Genomic DNA, 26,943 nt, shown 5'->3' with positions numbered 1-26,943 from the left:
AATTAGTCTTCAGAGTGGAGCTTGAACACTGGTTCCTCTTTGGCCACAGACGCTGACTCTGATGCCGGTAAGGACTTCTCCCGAAGCTGCAGGCTTGGAGGATCAGTTGTTTCCTGCAGCTTGCTCTCTGCGCGGCTGCCTTTTATCCCAATATTTGGCGCGCTTGGAGTCTCCTGTAGCCAATTGGGCTGCCTTTTCTTTCATACACTTTTCAGCCCATCTCCGGCACATGCTGATTAGCGTATTCAAATCTTCCTCCGGATCTCGCCCAATCAGTGTTGTGGATTTTTCCCGCTCTGCTGAGCCATGCATTTCATTTCTGACTCCAGCCCAGTAAGTTTCCAATTCCTCTCTGACTCAGAAATAGTTTCACTTTCCAAATCAGAGGCAAGCTTGGTTCTGACAGAAGACATGATGAAAACTCCTTAATCTCACAACACATGGACAGACTTAACCATACTTTCAACTGGGAAACTGTGAGCATCCTAAACCAAGCCAAATCCAAAAACGCCAGAGAATTCCTGGAAGCCTGGCACTCAGACAAAGCAGCCATCAACAAACACATAGAAGTAAACAACATTTACATACCATTCAAAAGAGACAATAGAAAAACCAAAAGACCAGAACATGACCTCACCAGCAATCAACACCCAGATATGCAAAGACTAACACTAGGATTAACACCAGATGAACAATCAAACAGCACAATATACCCTAATCAAGGAACTATTAACTCAGTCAATCAACCAAGCAGCAAACAACAGCCCAATCAAGGAACTCCCAAAGGGAGAACAACACCTCCACCAACACAAGCTAGACAAACCACAGTATATAAACTGAGAGCAAGACCCACTCCCTCTTTGCATTGAAGATGTTGCCTAGTCTGGCAATGAAATGTCTGCAGAAAAAACAACCAGGCTCAGAGAGCACCAAGGACTCCACATTCCTCCCTCTTTTATCAAACCGTTCCCTAGGCAGCATCTCTTCCCCCCATCATCCAAGGTCATTCTCACATTTCATTACACTATCTGAGCAGTAATAGAAAAACAGGTAGAACTAGTTGCAAAGTGAGCTTCTGAGGATCACGTGGTACCTGCTGGTACATGTTGTCCCTTATGTGCCTTGTATCTCTTCCTTGTACAGGCCAAGAATAATGCTGACATAATGACCCACAGATCTTCCAGATCCCACAAATACCCTTCCATAGTATAAGATTCCCCCACCACCCCATCCACCCTCCTACTGACAAAACTGAGGTTTATCCAGGGGAAGAAGAGACCATGAAGGAGAGGGTATATATTAAAGGCACTTTTTATTACTATTTTGAGGTTTTATATATATGCATATTACATACTCACAGGGAAACACACATATTTGTGCTATATTCACACAGGTTTATGCTTTGAAATATTTAAAGGCAAATGTGAAATCTTTGCACAAAGACCTGGCAATCTTTGGATTCAGGGATGCTTCTGCAAGCTTCATTTTCCATTAGCAGGCACTAAGCACTAGGGGGCAGTGTGGTCTCTCTTTCTCCCTTTCATTTTTTTATTTTTTTATTTTTTGCTCTCAAACATAGAAATATACCAAGAGTGAAATAAGACAGTAACAAAATAAATACACATTTTCTTCTATAGTTTCCTATAATCAATGGATGCAACCATAGACAGATTAATAATTCTTTGAAATTCTGGTCACTAAACAACATAATTTTCACAGACTTAACTACCAAGCTCATACCTGCCTTGCAGGGCAATTATGAAGTATAGGGAAAGTGGTCACTGCACTCCGAGGGCTGATTTCACAGTAATTCTATAAACAGGAGTAGATTATAAAAAAGAAATGGAACTCTATCATGTGCTGGAACTTAATGGGGTTGAGTTCTGTAATCTTGTATCAATACCGAGTTTGAGTTTCTGGAACATGTGGAGATAATGATAAATTCTATGAGTCTCCCTTCCTCTTACCTCAAGCAACCCTACTCTACCACTACAGTACTCTGTTTCCACTGATCAGGGGCACATGCAAGAGTGTAACACAAAGACAGAATAGATGCCCATCCCAATGTGTTTATTAGTTAGATTTATACTGGGGAGACAGAAAGAGAGGGAGAGGGGAGAGAGAGATCAGTACCCATGATGGCTTACAACATTTGAAATGAAAATACATTGTTTAGAATGCAACATTAGAATGAGTAAACTTAAAAATCAAATTGCAATTAAAAGACTGGAAATAAAGGCCCGTCTTCCCTTTTCCTACATAAGGGGAAAGCGGAGGCCAAACACATCTCCCTCTGTAGCTGACAGAGCTCCTAGTACAGTGACATTGTCAAAGTTGCCTCTTCTTTCAATTGAAGTTATTAGCAAGTTCACCGTGGGAGAGACAGACCCTCAAATAGTCAGCCCATTTAGGGCTTTAAAGCCTGGCACCAAAACACATAAATTATCCCTAGGAAGCATGCGAGTCCTGTGCCTTGCACAGGTTAGCGACCCAGCCACAGCATTTTGCAATTGCTAGATACTTTTCAAAAATACTTTTCAAAAGTATTTTGGGGGTCTTACTTTTCAAGGTAAGACCCCCAAAGGGTTCACTGCTGTAGTCGAGGTGGGATGCAACCAAGGAAAGGATAACTGTCACTAAGTCCAGCCAGCTTACAAAAGGCCACAGCTGCCACATTGGCAGCTAACCACCTTCAACACTCAGCCCAACAGGATGACCAGAACTATTGCAAATCAGTGCCCCCAAGGACCAATGCCAGAAAATAATCTAGACAAATACCATAATTGGTGGTATGAAAAGCTGCCAAGAAATTCAGGGAAACTAGCAAGCAAGGTGCACTTTTCCCATATAGGCATATGTGATTAACCAAGATGACCAAGCCAGTTCCAGTACCATCCCCAACCAAAATCTGAATGAATTGATCATCACTTTCATCCAAATGAATCTGGACCTTCTCAGTTACCTAACCCAAGAATGGAATATTTTAAAAGTGAGCTAATAATCTTCTTAGGTCAAAGTAGGGCTTTTTCAAATAGAGTTCTTGTACCTGCTTCATTAAAGCAGAAAAGAATACATCCCACCCTGAAGGAAATATTAACCACCTTCCATTATGGATTCCTTTCAGTCACATCCTGACTGAAAAGAATCCATTTGAACAGAGCAAGCAGATGCGCACTGTGATCTGCCTCAAAAATGGAGTCCAAGATGAGGCAAATCCATCTGACATTGCAAAGGACAATCAAAATGGCTCACAAGTATCTTCTGACAATACCTGTTCCCATCCTCCATCATCTGAATGGAGGAGATGCCACACAATGTGGAAAAGCACTGCCAGCTTTTCTTCACTGATACAATAGCAGCAGAGAAGTGAATACTCTTCATCGTATCCATGGCAGCGGAGTACAATTTCAAATGGCTTTACGATGAGCCCTTCTCCTTCACATTTCATATATTATTTTCTGTCTGTCTGTCTGTCTGTCTGTCTGTCTGTCTGTCTGTCTCTTTGAGTCAGGGTTGACTCCTGGTGTCTGCCTGGACAAGTCCCTGCAGTTTTCTTGGCAAGATTTTGAAAGTGGTTTGTCATTGTCTCCTTCCTAGGACTGAGAGAGAGGGACTGGCTCAAAGTCACCCAGCTGGCTTTGTGCCTAAGTCAGGACTAGAACTCCCGGTCTCCCGGTTTCTAGCCTGGTGCCTTAACTGCTACACCAAACTGGCTATTTCTTTTACTGTACTTATAACCCATCCTAGTCCCAAAAGACTCATGGTGGCATATAACATCAAACAAAAAGAAAACAAAAACATAATAATAACAAATTCAGAACAATATCCAACTCCCAAAATAAACACAGAAAGCAAAATTAAACACCCCAATAACCCTCCCCCCCCCCCACACACACAGCCAGGTACTCATAATCAGCTGGAACCAAAAGTGCCCTGAAATAAAACAGGTTTAGCTTGTTCATAGAATTGCAGCAGGGGTGGGAGTGCTATACACACTTCTTAGGATAAGCTATTCTATAAAGGGAAAGGGGGGCTATTACAAAAAAAGACTGCCATGTCACCCATGCCCCATAAACCTCACAAGGAGAAGGAAATTTTAGCAGCCTCTCTCTCTGAATAACTGGACCAGGCACATTAAATTTTGGTAAGGTGTTGCCTGATTCATCCCAGTGCTGTGCAGTTTAGGGGTTTAAATGTAATGGCAAACACTGAGTTGAAGTCCACAAGCCTCCTGGCAACCAGCATCCTTGACAGAGAATTTCTTCCCCCTTAATTTATCCAGCATGGATCTGACTGGCTGAATGCAGCCAATTGGGCCAGTTCTATGTTTGTCAAAGCAGACATGAAGTCCTGAGCCACTCTATAAAACCCTGGTCACTTTCACAGCCTTGAAACTTTATTAGTTGTATCCTTGTTCAACATCAGCCTATCCACCAGCCTCAACAGTTTTCTCCACAAAAATGTGCTGTTTCATTAGGTAAACTTTTAGTCCAGAACATTGTATTTCCCTGCAGGCCTCACCTGACTCTTATTCCGGCTCTCTGACTTTTCCAACCTTGCTGAGATCTTTCGCTATTGATTATTGGTTGGCTTTTTGCCTGTTAACTGTAACACAAGAATAAACCTCCAGGATTCTTCCATCAACGCAGACTCTGTTGTCTTGCTTGATGGCCAGGCCGCTTAAGGTGCTATCGCCTTCACTCAGGCCAAGCAACAATTTGGCAGAACTATAAAAATCACCTACCCTTGGTTTGTGCCCCATTCATTCCTGATGCAAAGGTGTTTGTGCACTGGATCCTTCATATAACCTTCATAGCAAAGACACTCACCTAGAAGTAGAAGAAAAAAAACAGGAGAATAATAAATATAACAACCCTGAAAAGGGAATGAGTTTTGCTGGGAGCCGTCAACTCAGCATGCAGCAGGTGTGAAAAAAGAAAAATGTCATGCTAGGAATTACTAGGAAACGAATTGGAGATAAAAGGTGCAAGATCGCAATGCTTTTCTACAAGCCTCCTGTGTACCATTCTCGCCACCTCATCACCTTTAGTATATCATTCAGCTGGAAAAAATACAAAAAATGGCAAGAAAATGGGCAAAGAGTCAGAGGATCAACAAGAAAAGGAGCTTGGACTTTTTTAGTGTAATATTGTTGTCATCTGTTCTTTGACTAGACTTCTGATCTCTTACCCCAGAAAAGAAATTACAGCAAATATGACTGATTATAGTTTCATACAATGTCAGTGTCACAATTTGACATTCCCTTATTTATTGATGAATCTGAATTTCCCTTATTTATTATGAATCTGAAAATCCTTATTTATGTATTTATTTATTTATTTATTTGGAACTTGCAATTCCTTTATTTATTATGAATGCTTTTTGCTGCTTCAATCATTATGACTCTAAGCAGCTTGCAAGCAGCAACATACAAATGCCCAGTAATACAGTAATCATAAAAAAATTGTCACATGTATCAGTTGTGAGATATTTTCCACTAAATGAGATGCCAAGATCTTTTGCTTACACCCTTCTCTTCCCTTCCCTTATTCACTCAGGCCACTGCTTTATAAAGAAAAACAAACAATTATTTGGAACCCTACTGGGTCTTTCAGGGACTTCTTCCTGATTAGCTCTCAGGCATTCCTGTCTGAAAAATCCAGCTTTACCAGGCTTTTTGTCCCAAAGGAATTACATTAATTTAGAAAAGAATAAGGCCGTAATCTGAAGCCTTGCTGAATGTAATAGGGCATATTTTTGAGGAAATACATAAAAGATCACACTGCATAAATGTGAGAGAGATGAGCATAACAAAAGATTATAAAACTATGCATAATAAAGGGAAAGTTAACAGAAAGAAATTGTTCTTTCATATCACTAAAATGAAATTGGCAAATTACAAAGTGCAGAAAAGAAAGATGCTTACCCAGTGGAAAGGCCACAAGGGCCATGCTCTCCAACTGTCCCATTCAAATCAGCCACTTACTCAAAACTCTATTCTGATGGCTGTCCAATCCTCCACCGGGCCAGAATTCTGGCAGATCAACACCGTTTTTTTCCTGCCACACCCACCTTTTTCTCATGTGTACCTTTTGGCAACTAAACTGAAACAGGGATCATAATGAAATTGCCTAACCGAGTTCTACATCTCTGTGCCTCCATTTTGGGGTGTTTATTTTTACTCAGATCTCAAAACTGCTCTGGGCTGTGGTGAGGCAGCTACCTCAGATGGTAAGAGCAGACTGAGATATTTGCAGTGTGTTTTGTCACTTGGCCCCCCAAACAGACTGTTCCTCTTAGGAGATGAAGTTAATGTGAGACAGTGCCAGAATTAAAGTAAAAGTCAGTGGCAAGTCTAGTTTCCTATGGGACCTGGAATAGGCAGCAGGGGGAGGTGCCATCTTGTCCTGTAACTCAAGCAATAAAATATTTTGAGTTGTCCTGCCATATATTATAATGATCTCAAAAAATCTGCAATTGCAACCATAAGCTAATATGTGTTTTAGGGCTTACAAACAGACATATGATAATTCCATTAAATGCACTTCTCTACTCCTCTCCCTAGATATCATTTCTGAAAGCCTAAATTAAGGCTACAAGTGAATTAGTTGGAAGGAAGTTCTGTTGAAGTATATTGAACTTATTTGTGGGAAGAAGACAACTCTGCAGTTAGACAATTTAAATATTAGCTACACAGCTATTTACTCAGGTTACAGCCAAAAAGAACAAAAGGCACAACAGAAGTACTTCTTTTGTCTTTTTTTTTTTCTTGGAAGGCATAACCATTTTTACAGAATGCTGGAAAAAATCTGTGAATTTAGAAAGAAGCCCTAGGAGGGTGCTTGAAACCCTCCTCCTCAGAGGCCTGCTAGAGTTGGCAGCTGCTATGGCAGATGGTTGTGAATAAATGAAATGCAGACACGATGGGCAAATGAGTCACATCGTTTCAAAGGGGAACAAACATGCCTCTTGGGAGCATGTGTAGAAGAGAAAAGGCTGGACCAATCTCCTGAGATATACTTCTTTAGCTTTAGGGGGTGGCACCTGGAAAGTCATGGTTGTGCCTTTTGAAGAAAGGGTAGAATCTAGCACCAATCACATTAAAAAAGAGAGAAGAAAAACTCTTATATCTTCAGGTTCTCCTCCTAACAGAGCACATATAAAATTTGAGATTCAAGTATTTCTTGTACTTAGTACTTCTGTACTCAAGTATTTCTGGGTCATAGGAAAGCCTAAATCAGAGAGCATATAATCAATCAAGAATACTCTGCTGGATGGAAGAAAAATTGGATTCAAGACAAGGGAACTTCATTTGACTTTTTGCTTTCACCATGTGGAAACAAAGGAAATTTGCAAGTTATTTTTCTACCAGTTTTTTATAGCTTTTGGAACCTGACAATCCACCAGATACATGTCAATCATCCTGTTGCACCCACCTACCAGTTTCAGGATCACACTCGTGTTCACAGGGATCAAGAAGCCGTCGGGCGCACATATCCAAGGCCCACGGCCCACTAGAATTTTGCTGGGAGAAAAGAACCACCTGGGCAGGATTTAACCAGTCACTGGCATCCAGCTGGCTCCCCTCTAATAAGATAAACCGGCTCCCTGCAAAGGAAAATCAGAGGAAAAGGCTGAAAGTTGAACACTGAAAGGCATTTTCATGTGTGAGGTCCAAATTTCCTCTAAGCCTTCTGTCCTATTTATACCACATACTAAAGAAAATTGATTTGTAATGCGAATGAGTATTTTGTCTAGTGTAACCTAACCCACTTTATAATTTGTGTGTAAAAGTATCCTAAGGTTTACTTTTCTCATGTAACTTAACAAGTATTGGTTCTTCTCAGTGAATAAAAAACATTAGGCTGACATTTTTTCCCTTCTGGAAATGACCTGGAAATACCTCTTCCAGTACCTACCTCAAACATCCCCAGTTATCATACTTTGAAGATCCTGCGATTGATCATTGTAGGTGCTTTAGACTTAGCATGTCCATCTCATTCTTCCGGTGGGTGTGCATGGCTGTACATGTGTCTGTCTATTATCTCCTATGATTATTTTTAGGACAATTTATACAAAAGCGTATCTAGGCTAAAAAAACAGTTTCAAATAACAGAAAGTTTGGAAGTAAATTTGATACCACGAAAGCCATCTGAATATTCAACAAAGATCCATGAAAACTGTTTGTTCCAAGGGCAAAATCTCCTATTAAATTTCCAGCTAGGATAACTCATTTCTTGTCTCCAATCAAGGTCAGTTGCTTCATCAATCTGATCTGTTCTCCAGCCTCTGCTTTTGTGCTGTTTCACAAACATCTTCCCCCTCACTGGCCAAGATGCCAGAACTTCTGCCTACACTGTTCCACTTCAGAACATAATAGGAAATTGCATACCTTAATAAACAAAGTAATTATTAGAACAAAGTAATTATTAAAGGAGAGTTTCCCATTAGGAAGAAAAGTTCTGCTTCAACCTATCTGACATTTGGTTTTCCACAAGAACTAATCCTTCCTTCTTTTGTATTAGAGGAACATTATCTATCTATCTATCTATCTATCTATCTATCTATCTATCTATCTATCTATCTATCTATCTATCACATTTTGTCACTGCCCATCTCCCCCCAAAAGAGGAATTCTGGGTGGAACATTAAGTTGTGTAACATACATTCACCCAATCTGGTATGACCAACCTCCCTAAGGCCATGGTTGCATTTAAGTCTCTTATTGGCTGTTCATTTATAAGGTGACAAACGTGGCATGTCCTGTCAGATTCTGCTTCTCTTTCACCTCATCTGCCAACAGAAGGTGAGGGGGCCTAAGCCTGGCACAGTCTCGGGTGAGACACAGCTTTGCATTTTTAGAGGGACAGCATTTGTTTCCAATATTCTGGGAAGCATTTAAAAAAGAAAATGGGGCTGTGATACCCATAAGCCACATTTTCTTCTCTGTAAACATGTTGGCTCAAAGTTAGCCTATGCTTTAAAATAAAATCTGTTAATGTTTTTACCTTGTTTATACTAAAAAAGCTACTGATATTTTATATCTAGTTCTACACTGAATTTAAGACTATCGTCCTCCCATGAAAAAGTTTCCCTCTTTTACCATATTCTCAATGAATCCAAGACAAGCCCCCAGTTTCAATGGTAACGTTCTTGGGGGGAAAAAAATAGTCATCCTTTCAGGTAAATACAATAATAAAGCAGCAAAGAAACATTCTCCAGTGTACAGCTCTCACATAAGACTCTTACACAGTGCTTAACAGCACATTTTTCTTAAGCATATTTATTTCCCACTTACTTTAAAAATATTGAAGCACTTTATAATAGTCTTAAAATATACAAGACCAAAATAAAAGCAAGATAAATTCAGAATAAAAACCATCTATTAAAAAAGTGGGAAAAGAGAAGGTTAAATGGCTGGAGAAAGCAAATATAACAATATGACACTTGAAATATATTATCACTGGTGTCTCTGCTTTGGGTGAGGTCTTGCTGTCTGCAGAATGCTGGCTGGTGGGAAGATGGAGATGGGTTTCTGCGCTGTGGCACCTCTCTTGTTAAATGGTTTCAGCATATTACAGAACTGAACTCATTTAAAAAGAGAGGTGCCACAGCACAGAAATCCATCTCCATCTTCCCACCAGCCAGCATTCTGCAGACAGCAAGACTTACTTACTTACTTACGTACTTACTTATTTGTTTATTTGTTTGTCAAATTTGTCACCGCCCATCTCCTCCGAGCGGAGGAACTCTGGGCTGTTTACAATATAAAACAATAAATACACAATAAAATTTCAATATAAAACACATTATAAAACAATTTCACAGAGCTACCAAATATAATAAAATCCAGATGCTTATGGTCTCATTCAGTCGTCGTATAGGAGGGGCACTTCAAGGTACTAGTATGACTATTCTCCTCCCTGCCCCAAGCCCGGTGGCAGAGCCAGATCTTCAACTTCCTCCAGAAGGCTAGGAGCGATGGGGCTAATCTCATCTCTGGGGGCAGGATGTTCCAGAGGGCGGGTGCTACTGCAGAGAAGGCCTGCCTCCTGGACCCCGCCAGATGGAATTCTCTTGCAGACAGGGTACGTAGCATGCCCTCTCTGCATGATCGAGTGGGACAGGCTGATGAAACGAGGAAGAGGTGGTCCCTTAGTTAACCCGGTCCCATGCCATGTAGGGCTTTATAGATGATAACCAACACCTTGAATTGGACCTGGAAGCAGACTGGTATCCAATGCAGCTCGCGTAGCAGAGGTGTTATGTGCGCCCTTCTAGGGGCACCAAAAATAGTCCGCGCAGCCACATTCTGAACCAGCTGAAGCTTCCGGATATTCTTCAAGGGTAGCCCCATGTAGAGTGCATTGCAGTAGTCTATATGGGAGATAACAAGGGCATGAGTGACTGTTCAAAGGCCCTCCCGATCCAGGAAAGGGCGTAACTGGTGCACAACACGAAGCTGTGCAAAGGCCCTTCTGGCCACTGCTCTTCGAGCAGGAGCCATGAGTCCATGAGGATCCCCAAGTTATGCACCAGGTCTGTCTGGGGCAGTGCAGCCCCATCCAGAACCAAAGATGACAAAGTCACGGATACGGAAGAGCTCTTAACCCACAGCCACTCCGTCTTACCAGGGTTCAGTTGAAACCTGTTGTTCCCCATCCAGGCCCCTACAGCCCCCAGGCACCTGGAAAGGGCATTACAGCATCACTTACCTCACCTGGGATGGAGATATACAATTGAGTATCGTCAGCATACTGATGATACCTCATCCCATGGTGACGGATGATCTCACCCAGCGGTTTCATGTAGATGTTGAATAGGAGAGGAGAGAGAACTGAACCCTGCGGCACCTCACAAGGGAGGGGTCGAGGGTTGTATCTCTCACTCCCTATCACCACCGATTGGGACCAGCCCTGGAGGAAGGAGATGAACCAGCGCAAAACTACGCCGCCCATCCCCAACTCCCTGAGCCAACCCAAAAGGATACCATGGTCGATGGTATTGAAAGCCACTGAGAGGTCAAGAAGAGCAAGGATAGATGCACTACCCCCATCCCGCTCTTGCCAGAGATCATCCATAAGTGCAACCAATGCCATTTCTGTCTCATATCTGGGCCTGAAACCTGACTGAAAGGGGTCTAGATAATCTGTTTCCTCCAGAACCCTCTGGAGCTGTAATGCCACCACTTTCTCAACCACTTTCCCCAAAAATGGGGACAAAATTTATCCATTATAGTAGGGTCCAGCGATGGTTTCTTGAGGAGAGGGTGTACCAGTGCCTCCTTAAAGGGAGGAAACACCCCCTCCCTCAAGGATGTATTGACCATTGCCTGGACCCGGCCACATATCACCTCCTGGGCAGCTTTCACCAGCCAGGAGGGACATGAGTTTAGATGAAAAGTGGTGGCATTTACTGTCCAGAGGATCCTGTACACTTCCTTTGTGTCATGTTCTCATTCTAATGTCTGGTTAACATTGTAACGTTTCACATGTCATTCTCTGTTCCGTGTTCCTTCACCCGGGGTTTTTCCATTCTTTCGCCCTCCATTGTTTTGAGGGCTTGGAATGCATGTTTGGGTTTGCGCTCCTGTTCAAGGTTACTTTCCCAGGCGCGTCTGACGGCTTCCAGCACCTGGGAGGGGGAGCGTCCTGACGGGCGACGGGGCGGGACCTGCTTACAAGCAAGGCTTTTAAGTTTGTATTTGGCGCGCTTTTGCTCATTCTCAGCTTTCTCTGTATTTGCATACTATTCCTTTAATAAATCAGTTATCTTTAAGCCCGAGCTTGTGAGACTGAGTATTTGGGTTTAGGCAATCGTTACATAAAGCTGAGAATCATTTCATCCATTTTCCGCTAGCCCCATCCAATCATTGGATAAGAGGGAACGCTAGCGATGACAGAACCTCAACTTCGCGCAAGTGAGGGAAGCGAAGAAGAGCGGGAGGCGGCCAAAAGCCGGCCAGTGCTAACTTCGAGAGCGCAAAGAGCAGCACGTCGGGAGTTGCGAGATATCCAATTGGACGAGCTGCTGATATCCATGCAGGAGAGTCTCAGGAGTGATCATAGAACCGTTATGGAAAGAACACAGGGGAGGGGGTCTCCACAATTGACCTGGGAGCACGAAGTCCCCTTGTCACCGAGGGTGGTGGTAACCAACCAACCCTCGGAGGAGCCAGTCACTCCGGCCCGAATGAGGGCATTAGAGGATAAAATGGAGTTAATAGTGACGATCCTTAAGGATCTACCCAAAGAGGATCTACCCAGAGAGGCAGAGCCCATCCTGGAGGATTGGGAGGAAGAGCCGTCACAGTACCCCAGGCATAGTACCATGTCGACCCGGGGGAGAAGCAAGTCTCGATCAGCCCGTCAAGGGGGGGAGCGAGAGGCAAGACCTCCTAGGGATCGACCACCCATGGGGGCTCGGCGCACGCTGACATTCGCGGCACCGCCACAGCCAGCTGAGCCGGCAAGAACCTTCCCACCCTTTGGAGTGAAGTTCGATGGGGATCCCACAACGCTCTCCTTCTTTATTACTAATGCCAAGCACTATATAGAAGATTGGGGTCGAAATTTTCGGTCTGAACATGGCAAGGTCAATTTCATTGCCAACAAGCTGAGAGGAAAGGCAGCGGATTGGTATGTGCAACTATGCCAAGCTGAGGCAACTGAGTTAGAGGACTTCGATGAATTTTTGTGGGCACTTAAAGAGCATTTCGAAGACCCCCTAGCTCAAGAAACGGCAAAAAATGACCTGCGGAAACTCTACCAAGGGTCCCTCTCAGTTGCCAAATATGCGTTGGAGTTTAAAGCTTTGGCAGGAAAAGTGGAAGACTGGTCTGAGCCAACAATCATCGAATTGTTCAAGCAGGGGCTTGAACCCGAAATCCTTCGATGGGCTCTGGGCAGAGATGATCCTAAAACGCTATATGGGTGGATTCAGTTGGCGGGCAGCGCAGAAAATGCCCTACGAACCCATGCCCATACCAAAGAGCTTAGACAAACACGTCTCGCTAGAGGAGCGCGCACATCTGGACTTGCCAGCCGCCCCAAACCAAAAACCTGGGAAGAAGAGAGGGAGCAACGGTTCTCCAAGGGTCAGTGCCTCAGATGTGGGAAAGAAGGACATCGAGCCACGTCGTGCCCAAGACGCCGTCCAGAGGAACGACAGACGAAACCCACGGTAAAGACACCTGCTCCTGCTCCACCGCGAAAACTGAAGGCAGCCCTCGCGGAACTGGACCCCCCAGACCTTCCCTTCGGAGAAGAGGAGGAAGAGTTGCAATTCGAGCAGCCGGCGGGAAAAGCCTACCACCTGCCCTGAAGGGCGCCCTAGGGCAGGTGGAAGAAACCGGGCGTAACCATGATTCGGTGAGTGGAAACTTCCCCACACTGACTGTTAAAGTTAAACTGAGCTCAAAAACCAAAACGGTGGAAGTGTGGGCCATGCTAGACTCGGGTTGCTCCCGTTCCCTGATGCACCCTGATGTCGTAGCGGCTCTGGAACTGCCCACGTTCCCGTTGCCAAGACCCATGATTTTCACCCAATTGGATGGAACTATGGCGGGAGGGAAAGCAGTCAATCTTTCCACGGGACTGGTCGCCTTGCAGATGGGCTCCCATCAGGAAAAGCTGCCATTTGTGGTAGCTCCAGTGGGGGGTCCTCTGGTAATCTTGGGGATGCCTTGGTTTGTGCAACAAAACCCTTTTATCAACTGGCTGCATAGAACTGTGACGTTTGCAGATGGATTTTACAAAGTACCCGAAAAGGACCTACTGGAGGACATGGAGGGTGGAGGGGTAGCGTATACCACTGTGCAAACGCTTCAACCTCTTGAGGGACTACCCAATCAGTACCAAGATTTTGCTGAAGTATTTGGGGAAAAGGCAGCGGATCGCTTGCCACCCCACCGAAAAACGGACTGTGCCATTGAGTTTTTACCAAATGTAAAATTGCCTCACCCAAAAATATACCCCATGTCTCCCAAAGAGCTTACCACGCTAAGGGAGTTCATTGACAAAAATCTGGCTAGGGGTTTCATTGAGCCGGCAAATTCCCCGGTAGGAGCTCCTGTACTATTCAGGCCAAAAAAGGATGGGTCATTAAGGCTTTGTACCGATTTTCGCGGGCTCAATGCGGTCTCAATATTAAATAAATATCCTTTGCCCCTGATCAAAGATATGTTATCACATCTGGCCAGAGGCAAAAATTTTTCAAAACTGGATTTGAGAGAAGCCTACTTTCGCATTCGCATAAGGGAAGGGGATGAGTGGAAAACAGCGTTCAACTGTCCTCTTGGGGCTTTCCAATATAAAGTCCTACCATTCGGTTTATCTGGGGCACCTGGAGTTTTTATGCAACTGATCAATGAGGTCTTGCATGACCACCTATTTAAGGGGGTACTGGTATACTTGGATGATGTATTGATTTATACTGAAACCATGTCAGAACATATCCACTTGGTGCGTCAGGTACTGGCTAAATTGAAAAAAGCAGAGTTGTACGCAAAACTGTCAAAATGTGCCTTTCATCAGTCGCAAATTGATTACCTAGGGTACCGGATTTCAGCTCAGGGCATTGAAATGGACCCTGCAAAAGTAGAAGCCATCGTGGCATGGGAACCTCCCCGTACCAGGAGACAATTACAGAGTTTCCTTGGATTCTCTAATTTCTATCGGGCATTCGCCCAAAATTTTGCGGAAATCGCCCTCCCCCTTACTGAACTGTTAAAAACTAAAGGACAGGGGGATACGCGACGTTCAAAGAACCCAGGCGCGCTCCTTAAATGGACTCCAGCCTGTCAGCAAGCGTTCGAAGCGCTCAAACAAATCTTTACCACAGAACCAATTTTACAGCATCCAAACCCCTCTAAACCCTTCGTTGTACAAGTCGATGCTTCTGATTTTTCCATAGGAGCAATTCTATTACAATCTGACCAATCTGGCGCTTTAAAACCCTGTGCCTACCTCTCTCGCAAATTCACGGAAACAGAGAGAAGATGGCATGTTTGGGAAAAAGAGGCTTTTGCTGTAAAAATAGCTTTAGAAACATGGCGACACCTATTGGAAGGCACTTCAAACCCTTTTGAAGTCTGGACTGACCATAAAAACCTGGAAGCTTTAAGCACCAGTCGGAAACTCAGTCCCAAACAGCTGCGCTGGGCGGAGTTTTTCAGCCGCTTTGACTTCACTCTTAAATTTATACCAGGCAAGAAAAATTTTTTAGCTGATGCACTCTCGCGCAGACCCCAAGATGCTGGCCCAGGGCCAACGGTCCAAGGCACCGTCTGGACCGACAAACAATTAAGTTTGGCAGCAGTGACTCGCAGCCAGACCCGAGCGCAATCAACTCCGCCTCCAGCCGCTCTGCCTTCCAGCCGCCCGCCGCCCTTGTCAATTCCCTCCGATTTGCAACAACAGTTGCTCTCCCACCTTAACACAGATACTTGGTTACAAACCAATAGACACATTTTAACTTTCACCGATGATCTTGCCTGGCGCAACGATCGTCTCTATGTACCCGAAGCAATGCGAAAAACCATACTCCAGCGCTGCCACGATGACAAGCTAGCTGGACATTTTGGCTACTTAAAAACTTTGCACCTCGTTCGCCGCCAATTCTGGTGGCCAACTTTACTCAAAGACTTGAAAGAGTATGTCACTGCGTGCCCTGTATGTGCGGCAATAAAGCGCAAACCAGGCAAGCCCCAAGGTCTCCTTCAACCCGTTGCCACTCCATCTGTCCCTTGGCAGGATATCTCCATGGACTTTATCGTTGATCTACCCCCTAGTCAACGCAAAACTGTCATTTGGGTCGTCAAAGACTTTTTCTCCAAACAAGCTCACTTTATCCCATGCGCTTCTATCCCCACCGCACAACAACTGGCACGCCTCTTCCTCATCCACGTGTACCGCCTCCACGGTATCCCCGCCCGTTTGGTGAGTGACAGAGGCACACAATTTACGTCACAATTTTGGCGGGCATTTTTGAAACTTTTGGGTACGAAACAATCACTTTCTACCGCCTGGCATCCGGAAACGGACGGATCTACAGAGGCGATTAATTCTACATTGGAACAATACCTCAGAGCTTTTGTTAACTACCAGCAAGACAACTGGGTCGATCTACTCCCATTTGCTGAGGTCGCTTACAACAATGCCATTCATCAAACCACTGGTCAAGTTCCCTTTAAAACAGTTTTTGGACGTGACTTTGTTCCGATTCCTGAACTTCCTCATCCTCAACCGCTACCAGCCACCCTCACTGACTGGGCAGACTCTCTCAAAGACTCATGGTCTAATATTCTACTCGCTCTCCGCCATGCCCAGGCTACCTATAAACGCCATGCAGATGCAAAGCGTTCCCCAGAACCATCCTTTGCGGTCGGGGATAAAGTCTACTTATCAACTAAGTTTATCAAGTCCCCACAACCCTCTAAGAAACTTGGTCCTAAATTTGTCGGTCCTTTTCCGATTGTTGCTCAGCTCAACCCTGTTACGTTTAAACTTGATTTGCCTCACAACCTTAAACGTTTACATCCTGTTTTCCATTGTAGCTTACTCAAGCCCTGCCTGTCGTCGGACCGTTGGCATCCACAACCCACTCCTCCACCTCCCCTCATGATTGACAACCAGCAACACTTCGAGGTGACATCTATCCTCGACTCCAGACGCCAGCGCTCCGCTTTACAATACCTCGTCCGCTGGAAACATTTCCCTCATCCCGAATGGGTTGCTGCTCCAGACGTGCATTCTCCTCGTCTCGTAGACCAATTTCACTCTGCCTATCCTGACAAGCCGGCTCCCTAGTTTCTTTTGGGGGGGCAATATGTCATGTTCTCATTCTAATGTCTGGTTAACATTGTAACGTTTCACATGTCATTCTCTGTTCCGTGTTCCTTCACCCGGGGTTTTTCCATTCTTTCGCCCTCCATTGTTTTGAGGGCTTGGAATGCATGTTTGGGTTTGCGCTCCTGTTCAAGGTTACTTTCCCAGGCGCGTCTGACGGCTTCCAGCACCTGGGAGGGGGAGCGTCCTGACGGGCGACGGGGCGGGACCTGCTTACAAGCAAGGCTTTTAAGTTTGTATTTGGCGCGCTTTTGCTCATTCTCAGCTTTCTCTGTATTTGCATACTATTCCTTTAATAAATCAGTTATCTTTAAGCCCGAGCTTGTGAGACTGAGTATTTGGGTTTAGGCAATCGTTACACTTTGGTCCAACAGGATCAAACTGTTCCCAGATAACATGGTAAGTACGATCCCTGGGTATCTCCACAGACCATGCCTCATGCTTGGAATCTAATGTAGAACGGATCCGAGTGATTTTGTCTTGCAGATGCTCTGAAAACTCCTTTACACGGCCCTGTAGGTGGGTCACTGAGCCCATGTTCCCCAACAGAGATTGTATGATTTTAAACAAGGCCGTTGGGTGGCATTCTGCAGATGCAATAAGGGCAGAGAAGTATTGACACTTCGCCACCCTTATCGCCAACGGGTAGGCCTTAATAGCAGCTCTAACCAGTGTTCGGTCGGATTCGGTCTTTGTCTTCCTCCAGCGGTGCTCTAGACATCTCTTAATCCTCTTCAGAACCCTCAGCTCCTCTGTAAACCACGGGGAGCATCGGGTACGATGAGTTAAGAGAGGTCGCACAGGCGCGATCATGTCCAAGGCCCCAGCTGCCTCTCTATCCCAGGCGGTGGCTAGGACCTCCGCTGGATGGTGCAGCAAATCATTGGGTATAACCCCCAGCTCCCTCTGAAACCCTACCGGGTCCATCAGTTGCCTGGGGTGGACCAATCGAATGGGTCCAGCCTCCCTGCGGAGCGGGGTGGCATAAGAGAATCTCAGGGCCACCAGGGCGTGATCTGACCATGACAATGGGGATAGATGCGGCTCTCCCCTCAGATTTCATTGCCACTGCTCTGACAAGAAAACCAAGTCTGGGGTGAGGCCACTGTCTTGAGTCGGGTCCCAAATAATCTGAGTCAGGCCCATGGCTGCCATGGTAGCCATGAACTCCCAAGCCGCCTCCGAGGCAATCCCAGGGATGGCAGGTTGAAGTCCCCCAGAACCATGAGTCTGGGGAACTCCACCGCCAACCCTGAGACTGCCTCCAGCAGCTCAGGCAGGGAGGTTGCCACACAGCAGGGAGGCTGGTACAGCAGCAACACTCCCAACTGCTCTCGAGCACCCAACTTGAAGAACAGGGTCTCACAGCCAGCCACTTGTGGAGCAGGGCCCCTGAAGGCCACCAGAGACTTCCGGATGACAACTGCCACCCATCCTTCCCTGCCCCGAGGTCTTGGCTGGTGCCATGCTGTAAACCCAGCCAGGCACATTTCCAAAAGGGGCACCCCTGCTTCAAGGCCCAGCCAGGTTTCAGTAATACATGCCAGGTCTGCCCCCTCCTCAGTGATCAAGTGACATATGAGGGGGGCTTTGTTGTTAACAGACCTGGCATTGAGTAGCAGCAGCCGAAGACCAGGGCCCCTATTAATCTGCTGACCAGGGCCTGGGTCTGAGCACAGAGAGCTGGAACACACCACCAGTAACAAACACTGGGGGCGTCTTCCCCAAAGATGGCCTGCCCTCCGGCTCCCACCATAACGTCCCCTACCCGTCACCACCTCAATAGAACAAACCACCCTACAACCCTCAGACTTCATCCAAAGATCATGACAGTCTGCAAAGTTGGTGGTTGAAGTAATCTGGTGCCAATTTTTTTAAGAATGTTATATGGACAACTGTAACATGATCTACATGGGGCTGCCCTTGAAGAGTATCTGGAAGCTTCAGCTGGTGCAAAATGGACAGTTATGGGTGTTCCTAGAAGGACATATTTTATACCTCTGCTCCATGAGCTGCATTGGTTGCCAGTTTGCTTCTGGGTGCAATTCAAGGTGCTGGTTTTGACCTTTAAAGCCCTACATGGCATGGGGCAAGGTTATCTGAGGGACCACCTTTCTCTGATTACTTCTACTCATCCCATCAGGTCCAGCAGGAAAGGTGTGTTGTGGGTCACATCCACTAAGGTGTCCCATCTGATGGGACCCAGGAGATGAGCTTTTTCTGCTGTGGCGCCCATCCTCTGGAAAATAATGCCCCCTAAGGTAAGATTAGCTCCAACCCTTATGGCCTTTTGGAAGGCCCTCAAAACATGTCTTTTCATCAGGGCTGTGGATCCCCTGACAGCAGAAAGCCCATGCCACCACGTGTGACATCTTAATTAACCCTCTCACAATCTTGGTTTTACTCATGTTGGTTATTTAATTCTTTTAATTGATTTTTATATTTAATTTTAATGTTTGGTTTGTTACATGCCACCCAGAGTCAACTTATGTGAGATGGGCAGCCATATAAATTTGATCAAATAAATAAATAAATAAATAAATAAATATATCAATACCAGCACATCCTCTCTTGACTTAAAACAAATTGTATTCCCACATTAGAGTGGGAATTCAGAATTACTTGACTTTTTAATTTATTTATTATGCTAATTTACATGGTCACTCATCCTTCAATCAACCTGGGGTAGTAATTATAAGAGGCATAAAAACAATGGGGAAATAATAAAAACAATAAAGATGCCAGGTAAAAACTCCTTATTCAAGCAGACCAAACACAGACTGGGCCCCCTTAACATCCTATCCCTAAGGCCTGAGCCAAGTGCCAAGTTTCTAGAGCCTTCTGAAAGGCCAACAGGATTGTGGCAATTGGAAACTCAGTGAGGAGAACTGAATTGCACCCAGAAACCGACTGGGAACCAGCACAATTCATGAAGCAGTGGGGTTATGTAGGCATACTGAGGAACACACAGAACTGCCCCTGCTGCTGCAATCTGGATCAGTTGCAGTTTCCAAATGCTCTTCAAGGGCAGCCCCTGTAGAATGCATTGCAGTAGTCCAAATGGGAAATGACCAATGTATGAGAGCATGAACAGCGACTCCCAATTCAGAAACATGCACAACTTGAATTTGTGCAAGGGCTATCCTGGTCACAGCTTCCCCCAACTTGTCAAGCAGGAGCTATGAATCCAGGAAGACTTCCAGATTGCACTCCAACTCAGTCTGGAGGAATGTTAACAATAGCAATTCTCCATATCTGGAGTGGGGAGCAAAACCCACATACCACTTGATATTGCTAGGGTTGAATAGGAGCCTTTAACCCCCTGTCCACATCCTTACAGCCACCAGGCACTGAGAAAGAACCTTGATAGCCTCACTTGGGCAGCTCAGGGCAGAGATGTATAATTGAGTATCATCAGTCTACTGATGATATTTAACTGGAGACCCCAGGCTTGTCGATTGGAAGGTCGCAAGTTCGGTGGTTCGAGACCCTAGCCCTGCATGACGGAGTGAGCTCCCACACTCACCCCAGCTCTTGCCAACCTAGCAATTAGAAAGCATGCAAATGCAAGTAGATAAATAGGTACCACTTCAGTGGGATGGTAACACATGACCACGGAAGCGTCTTCGGGCAGCGCTGGCTCTTTGGCTAAGAAACGGAGATGAGCACCGCCACCTAGAGTCAGACATGACTGTGCAGGGAGAACCTTTACCTTTATCTACTTAATCCCATGCTGATAGATGACCTAACAGCTTCATGTAGATTCTAAATGGGAGTGGGAACAAGATCAAGGCCTGAGGCACCCTGTAAATCAGGGACCTAAGACTAGACCTCTTCCTTCCATCAATGGTGAATGGAATCATCTTTAGAGGAAGGAGGAGAACTACTTAAGCACTGTGCCTTCCACTCACAACCCCCTAAGACAGTCCAGAAGGATATCATGGTTGATGATATTGAAAGCCACCAGGAACTCACAGAGGATCTGGACATTACCCCTGTCTCTGGCTGACAGAGGCCATCTACAAATGTGGCTAACCCGCAGTATTATACACTGGCCTGAATACAGGCTAGAGGGGGTACAGATAATCTGTTTCCTCCAAGGGCCCTTTCGAGCTATAAACTTACTATCTTCTCTTGATGAAAATTGTCCAGAATCACCGAATCAAGCAATGCCTTCTGGTATGTGTGTATGTACAGTGTGTATGTATGTGATTTATATGTCCATTCAACTCATTGTGGTGACTCTGGCTGGTTTACATTTAAAATCATAATACAAATAACGTAACACCACAATACATATAATTACAATTTGCTTTACTCAATCTCTCAGAGCTTACCGGGGCTGAGAAATACTCATATCAAATCTGAAAGGGGGCAACTAATATGTACATAAATATAGTAAAGAAGTAGAAAACAATTCCATAGCACTACTTACGTTCCTGAATCCATAAACTGTTAAGAGTACATTAATCTCCCAGAACTTGTTTCAGAAAATTAAAGAGGCAGACTGGGTTAGATCCAAATCAGTGCCATGGGTCCTGCTCTGTGCACAGTCAATCATCAGTGTGAACCATGCTCAAGTAGCTATAACATTGATTGCAAGTGAAGTCTACCCAGATGCACATTTTATATAGTTTTCTGGAGACAACATGAGTAGAGCAGGGAGGGCACCATTTCTACTCTAAAAAATGTAGCCAGGCCTTGATTATGAACTTTTCTGTGCAGATCTTATGCAGAAATCCTCCTGTGTTCTTCCTCCTTCCCCATTCTTTTTCTTGGAATGCTGTGCTTTTTCAACTGTATGTCTGAGAGCAGATGCTGCCTTACTACTGATCTTTGTAAGATGCTCTGGGAGTTGTATTGATTAGAACAGATGTTATCAGGAGGCAGTGAAATGCATTAAGCAAATAAATACAGGTTGACCATTAGAAATTCTAATCTGTTCTTTATGTATATATTCATGACTATATTCACATGCATATCCACAACTAACAGGAATGGAGTAAGTAAACAGCCAACACGTTTGGAAGATGTCAGCTTTCCTCAATTTGGTGCTCTCCAGATGTGTTGGGATTGCAACACGTAGAATTTCCAGCCTGAGCCAAAAGCTGGAAATCCTGGGAATTGCAATCCCCACAAATTTGGAGGATGAGAGGTCAGAGAAGGCTAATGAAGACATGTTACATGCTGTAGCAAAAGCCAGTGTGAAGGATCAGTCAAAAGGTGTATAAACATCTAAAAAAAAATTAGCTGTTCTTTTCTTACCCGGCCAATGTGCAAACACATCTCAACATTTTGCAGTATGATCTAGTGATAATCATCAACATGAATGTTACACCTGACACTGATCTGACAGGAGAAAGAGTGGCTCACCATCAGCAATAAGATGCTCTGGAACATGAAGTGTTATCTTGACCACAAGCGGACAATTCACATGAGAAGCACAGACCAGACCAATGATACAGCTGGTGATGCTGATGAGCGTCAGGGTTGTCTTGCTAACTGGACTCCTAGGTGAACCCACTAAAAAGGCAAAGAAAAAGAACAGAAAAAGAAGTCACAATGGAACGGAATCCAAAGCTGCCTATCTCAGGGGCCACAACGCTGAGCTTACACAATGGCTCTTGGTGGGGTCTTTTATGAACCACAACCCTGAGCTAGCGCAATGGCTCTTGGTGGGGTCTTTTATGAACCTGGGCTTCCGACCTGTTAGCAGAAAGAGGCGCAGAGGCAAAATGTAGTCACTCTTTTAGGGGCAAAAGGCATCTGAGAAACAGTCTTGCTTTATTGTTTCCTTCATCTGTGTAGATTTAGAAATGGAGCTGGGCAATTTCCTGAAGCAGTGTCAGTTAACAGCCTGTACCCTAATTGGTGGCTGCGAACAGGAGTATCCCTCATTACCAGCCCACAAGTGCGTAGACATCAGGCTCCCCAGAGTAATTAATAATCCTCCGCAGACTGCTCTAGTCCGCCTCCTTTCTCCAAATGGAGTCTACCCTGGTCTCAGTCATGCTTTCCTGAGTGGCAGCTGCTTTACACCTTCCCCCCGGTGTCAAGGCATTTTGCCATCCACTCTCCCTGACAGGCGGTGTGACATCCCAGCAGGGCAGAAGCAGCGCTCAGATATGCTGGAGGGGTAGCACATAAAATCTGAAGCCACAGACAAGCTCTTATGCTTAGCAGCTTGTTTATCCAGCCTCAGGCCGTATGAAATGTGAATTGTGTGGATTGCCTGTGTATGTTTTAGTCAACTACCTAAAGGACATTTCTGTAGTAAAAGCTGAAAGTAAAATGAGTTCCTTGGAAAAAAAATAAAACAAATCAATGGAAACGGCTGAGTTTCAAAACAAATGGGTTGAGCAGGTTTTTTCCTTTAAAATAAAATAAAAATCACTGTCTGCTTTTGCCACCTGGACTGCATTTGGACTGATATATGGAATCGGTTACAGAACTTCCACATTTGTATTCCATACACTCGGCAACCATGTAAAGCAAATGAAGCTGAGACTTAAAGACTGCATTAGTCTTAACACCCAAAACCAAGTGGCAGTGACAACGTTTTTCTCACGCTCATCCTTGTTATTCTTTTTCTGTCATTGTTCCCCTCTTGGTATGTGGCCCTTGCCTTGACCGGGTGTCTCTTCTACAATCAGCATCCGGAATGCTTCCTTTGCAGGGCAAACGGGGCGTACCCTGTCTTGGTTCCATTGTCTTCTATCATATACATTAGTGGCGTGCTATTGCAGCTGAAGAGGCGAGAGGCCCCTTCAGGACTGTGGGGAGGGAGAGACAGCTGCCACCCTACCAAGCCTGATATACTCACTCGGCTTGTTCTCATGTCTTGATAGCTCTCCTGGATTGCTCCTCAAGCCCATGTTCTTATTTCTTCTTCGTGTATGAGGTATATTACTGTAATTATTTGTCATGTCTTTACTATTTTCATACTAGCTTCCATTACAACTCATAGGAAGTCACCTGTGTGCCTGATGTGGTGCCACTATAAATCTGTGCTTTAATTCCTCTGTCTTTTCCTTAAAACTTTGTTCACCCAGTTCTAGTCCACTATGCTTTTGCTTGCTTAGAGTACGTCTCCTTTCAGGATATCTAATCTTTAAAAACCCTATTCCTCTAAAGTTCACTTGATTACCTTTCAGTTAAAAAAATACTCTATAGTATTTAAAAAACCAGGAACATATTTACCAATAATTTTCTTTCTGACTTTATTCTTCTTTTACTCAATCCTGTGATAGTATATTAACCCCAAACTGTTCCCTCCCACTGCTCTATTTCTTTTGCAAGAACCTAGTCTAAACACTTATTCTACAGCACTTGAATACATAATATGAGGATTCTCTTAATAATAATGGTGAATATTCTGCCTCTTCCCTCCCATGTCTTAACAGTAGAAGTTTGAAAAGGGGATCTCCACATGTAAACTTACACACACCTTGTGTTATATCTGTTTGTGTATGTGTGTAGCACCCATCCAATCAAATTTAATGCATGGCTAGTCCAGATGTTGTGGGTAATTGTTACATTTTATGTAATCATATAATGATAGCATATATTGCTGATTTTCAGGACAGCCAGACTACTGACAAGGCCAACAACAGCAATTTAATAATATCATTAGAAAAATACTGAAACTGCACTGGTGTTTTCCAGGTCTTTACCTTACAGCTCTCATGATAGCCATTTACTCAGAATCTTAAGAACAGAAACCAGATTTATGCCTAGACAACACTTCCCAGTGAAACAAGCTGTGGGCTTTGCACAATCCCCTTCTCCAAAAATGAGAAAGCAGTTGAAATCCAGATGGACAGATGGCTGACTTCCAAATAACTAGAACTGGGCACTTTCTGAGTCAAAAGAATCCAAATACTGCTTGTCCTGCTCACAAATACTGTATATTCTCAGCAACATCAGTTCGGCTCCAGAACCTGCAAGCTGAAACAATGACAGCAATGCTTTGCTATGTGCATAGTTTGTTTTCTTCTCTGAAAGCACTTACGAACTCATACGCATAATCTATATTAGTCTTCCCCAATCTGGTGCCTGAGCACTGGGCTAGGATAATGCATAATTATTTTGCTTTCAGCAAGGAGCTTTTTGGTTGACTATGAATAGACTGAATCAACCATACAAAACCAACAAAAAAGGACTGCATTTGGAGAGGACAGGATTAGATCAGAATGCTTATGGCCATATCATTTATTGATATCTCAACAGTTTCAAATCTCCTTGTTAAAATAGGGAGGGCATAATCTGTATGGATAATGCTACTGGAATTATAGATTCAAAAATAACCACACTGCTTTTCTACAATGTGATCTTGATCACAGGCATAGCCTAGTGGCTAATATATTTTATTACACAGCTAGGTCAAATTTTCTTCTCCTTAATATATTCATGCTAATTAGTCTCAGAAAAGCCACAGTGTGATACCAATACTTAAAGTTAGTTTTTCATCACCGTCGTAACTGCAACCACTTGCTGTACAAGGCAGTCACTAAATGAGGACTACTTGTATATGATCTAGGAAAGCTGTAAAATGGTTTTTATTACTCATGGGTCAAGGTAGTATGGCTTCTCAAGTACCAGGCAGGCCATAACATAACATTATTGAGTGACAACAATGCCTGCCTGTGTCTCTTATTCTGCGCTGCCTCTGCATTTTGGATCTTTATTGACTAATTTTATTACAGCCTTAGGCCAGCATAAGAGATAAAGCAAAATATGAAATAGAAAGAATAGAGATGATACCATCTTAAATTCAGCACAATATTCAATAGATGCTGAACACAAAATAACCAGCAAACTGAATGGATTGTTTTGAGTACTCATTGATGAGTCATAAAAATGATGGCATGAATCTCAGCCACTTTCTCAGAAACTGCTAGAATGTCATCCGGTAGAAGAGAAGGTACATATAATTTATTGGACCTGCCTGGTCTGTTCACCAGAATAGAAGTACTATAATTACTGTAAATTAAACTCTGTAGTTCTATGTAGTTAGCAAAACAAAAGAACATGTCTTGCTGTCTCTACCTTTGCTCAATCACAGTAGTTGGCTGCTTTTGCATTGACGATCTGACCTGCCAGGTACCACTGATACCTTGGATTTGATTTGCACCTTATTTGCCAAAAGGGTCAACACATTATTTCTCTAGATAGCTAACACAATGTAATGGAAGGTCTCAACAGACCTTGAGAACACAGAAAAGGCAGCAAGATAGTTAAGGAAGGAACTGGAGCCATTGCAGAAGAGATTCTTGAATCCAGGGGAAGGGGAAAGCATAAGAAAGAGACTCAGAGCAAATTTGCCTTAATTATATTAATTGTGCAGAACAACTACTTTGGTAGGCTTTCAAGATTTTGTTACCTTAGCCTACTTTTCAGAAATCCAATTGGTACTCATTTCCTGAACTTGCCACCCTTACAGAGCTTGACACACAATACTTGAAATAACATAGAGCTCTGTCTTACAACTTGCCCTAGGGGGAATCCAGCTAAACTTCATTCAAACCAATCAGTCTGTAGAACCAGCCCAGAATCTTTGATAAGCTTCCTTGGGTCACTGAACAAGACATTGTCTATGACACTATTGGGCCAGCTGCTTTTGTGGCATCCAAACCCAGCAGGGTAGGCTAGCAGTTTCCATTTCTGCCCAATTACCATAGTAGAGAGCAAGGAAAACGGGTCTGGTTGAGAGACACCAGAAGCTTTGCAACTTTTTAGGTCCTACTGAATTATTCTATGTGGGGACACTCTGCAAGTCACTGAATGTGAGAGCCTTCAAGCGTAGTTATACCATAAGAAGCAATTCTTGGTGCCTGGCTGGAAGAGATCCTGGTTCAAAGGAAAAATACGTATACTTTTTAAAATATTTAGTCCCTCCCTCCCATTCCATTCTTTCAGTGGGTTAGTTTCTCCATGACAACCAACTCCTTGACACTGCAGTTAAGTGCCTTAGGGATGCATAACATGCAAACAGGGCTGGCTTTTCAGAAATCTCATCCAGGCAGCTCATGCAGAGAGAAATCTATCACAGAAATGTGTTTATCGGTCTGGAAAATATGATGGATTGTGTCAGTTC

General features: G+C 44.2%; 1 protein-coding gene across 1 annotated transcript in view; it reads right to left on the bottom strand.

Annotated features, from left to right (window-relative positions):
* Positions 1-26,943, bottom strand: part of ASTN1 (astrotactin 1) — a 252,732-nt gene that overhangs the window by 99,822 nt on the left and 125,967 nt on the right. Inside the window, exons 6-8 of the mRNA XM_063299889.1 lie at positions 22,221-22,370; positions 7,441-7,608; positions 4,745-4,829 (exon numbers count right to left, since the gene is read on the bottom strand). Coding sequence (XP_063155959.1) covers positions 4,745-4,829; positions 7,441-7,608; positions 22,221-22,370 — 403 coding nt within the window. The remainder of the gene's footprint in view (positions 1-4,744; positions 4,830-7,440; positions 7,609-22,220; positions 22,371-26,943) is intronic.

The sequence above is a fragment of the Candoia aspera genome, chromosome 3 (assembly GCF_035149785.1).
Source record: "Candoia aspera isolate rCanAsp1 chromosome 3, rCanAsp1.hap2, whole genome shotgun sequence".
In the NCBI taxonomy this organism is placed as follows: domain Eukaryota; kingdom Metazoa; phylum Chordata; class Lepidosauria; order Squamata; family Boidae; genus Candoia; species Candoia aspera.
Note: the sequence above shows the minus strand (reverse complement) of the source record. Positions and strands in the feature narration are given on the sequence as shown.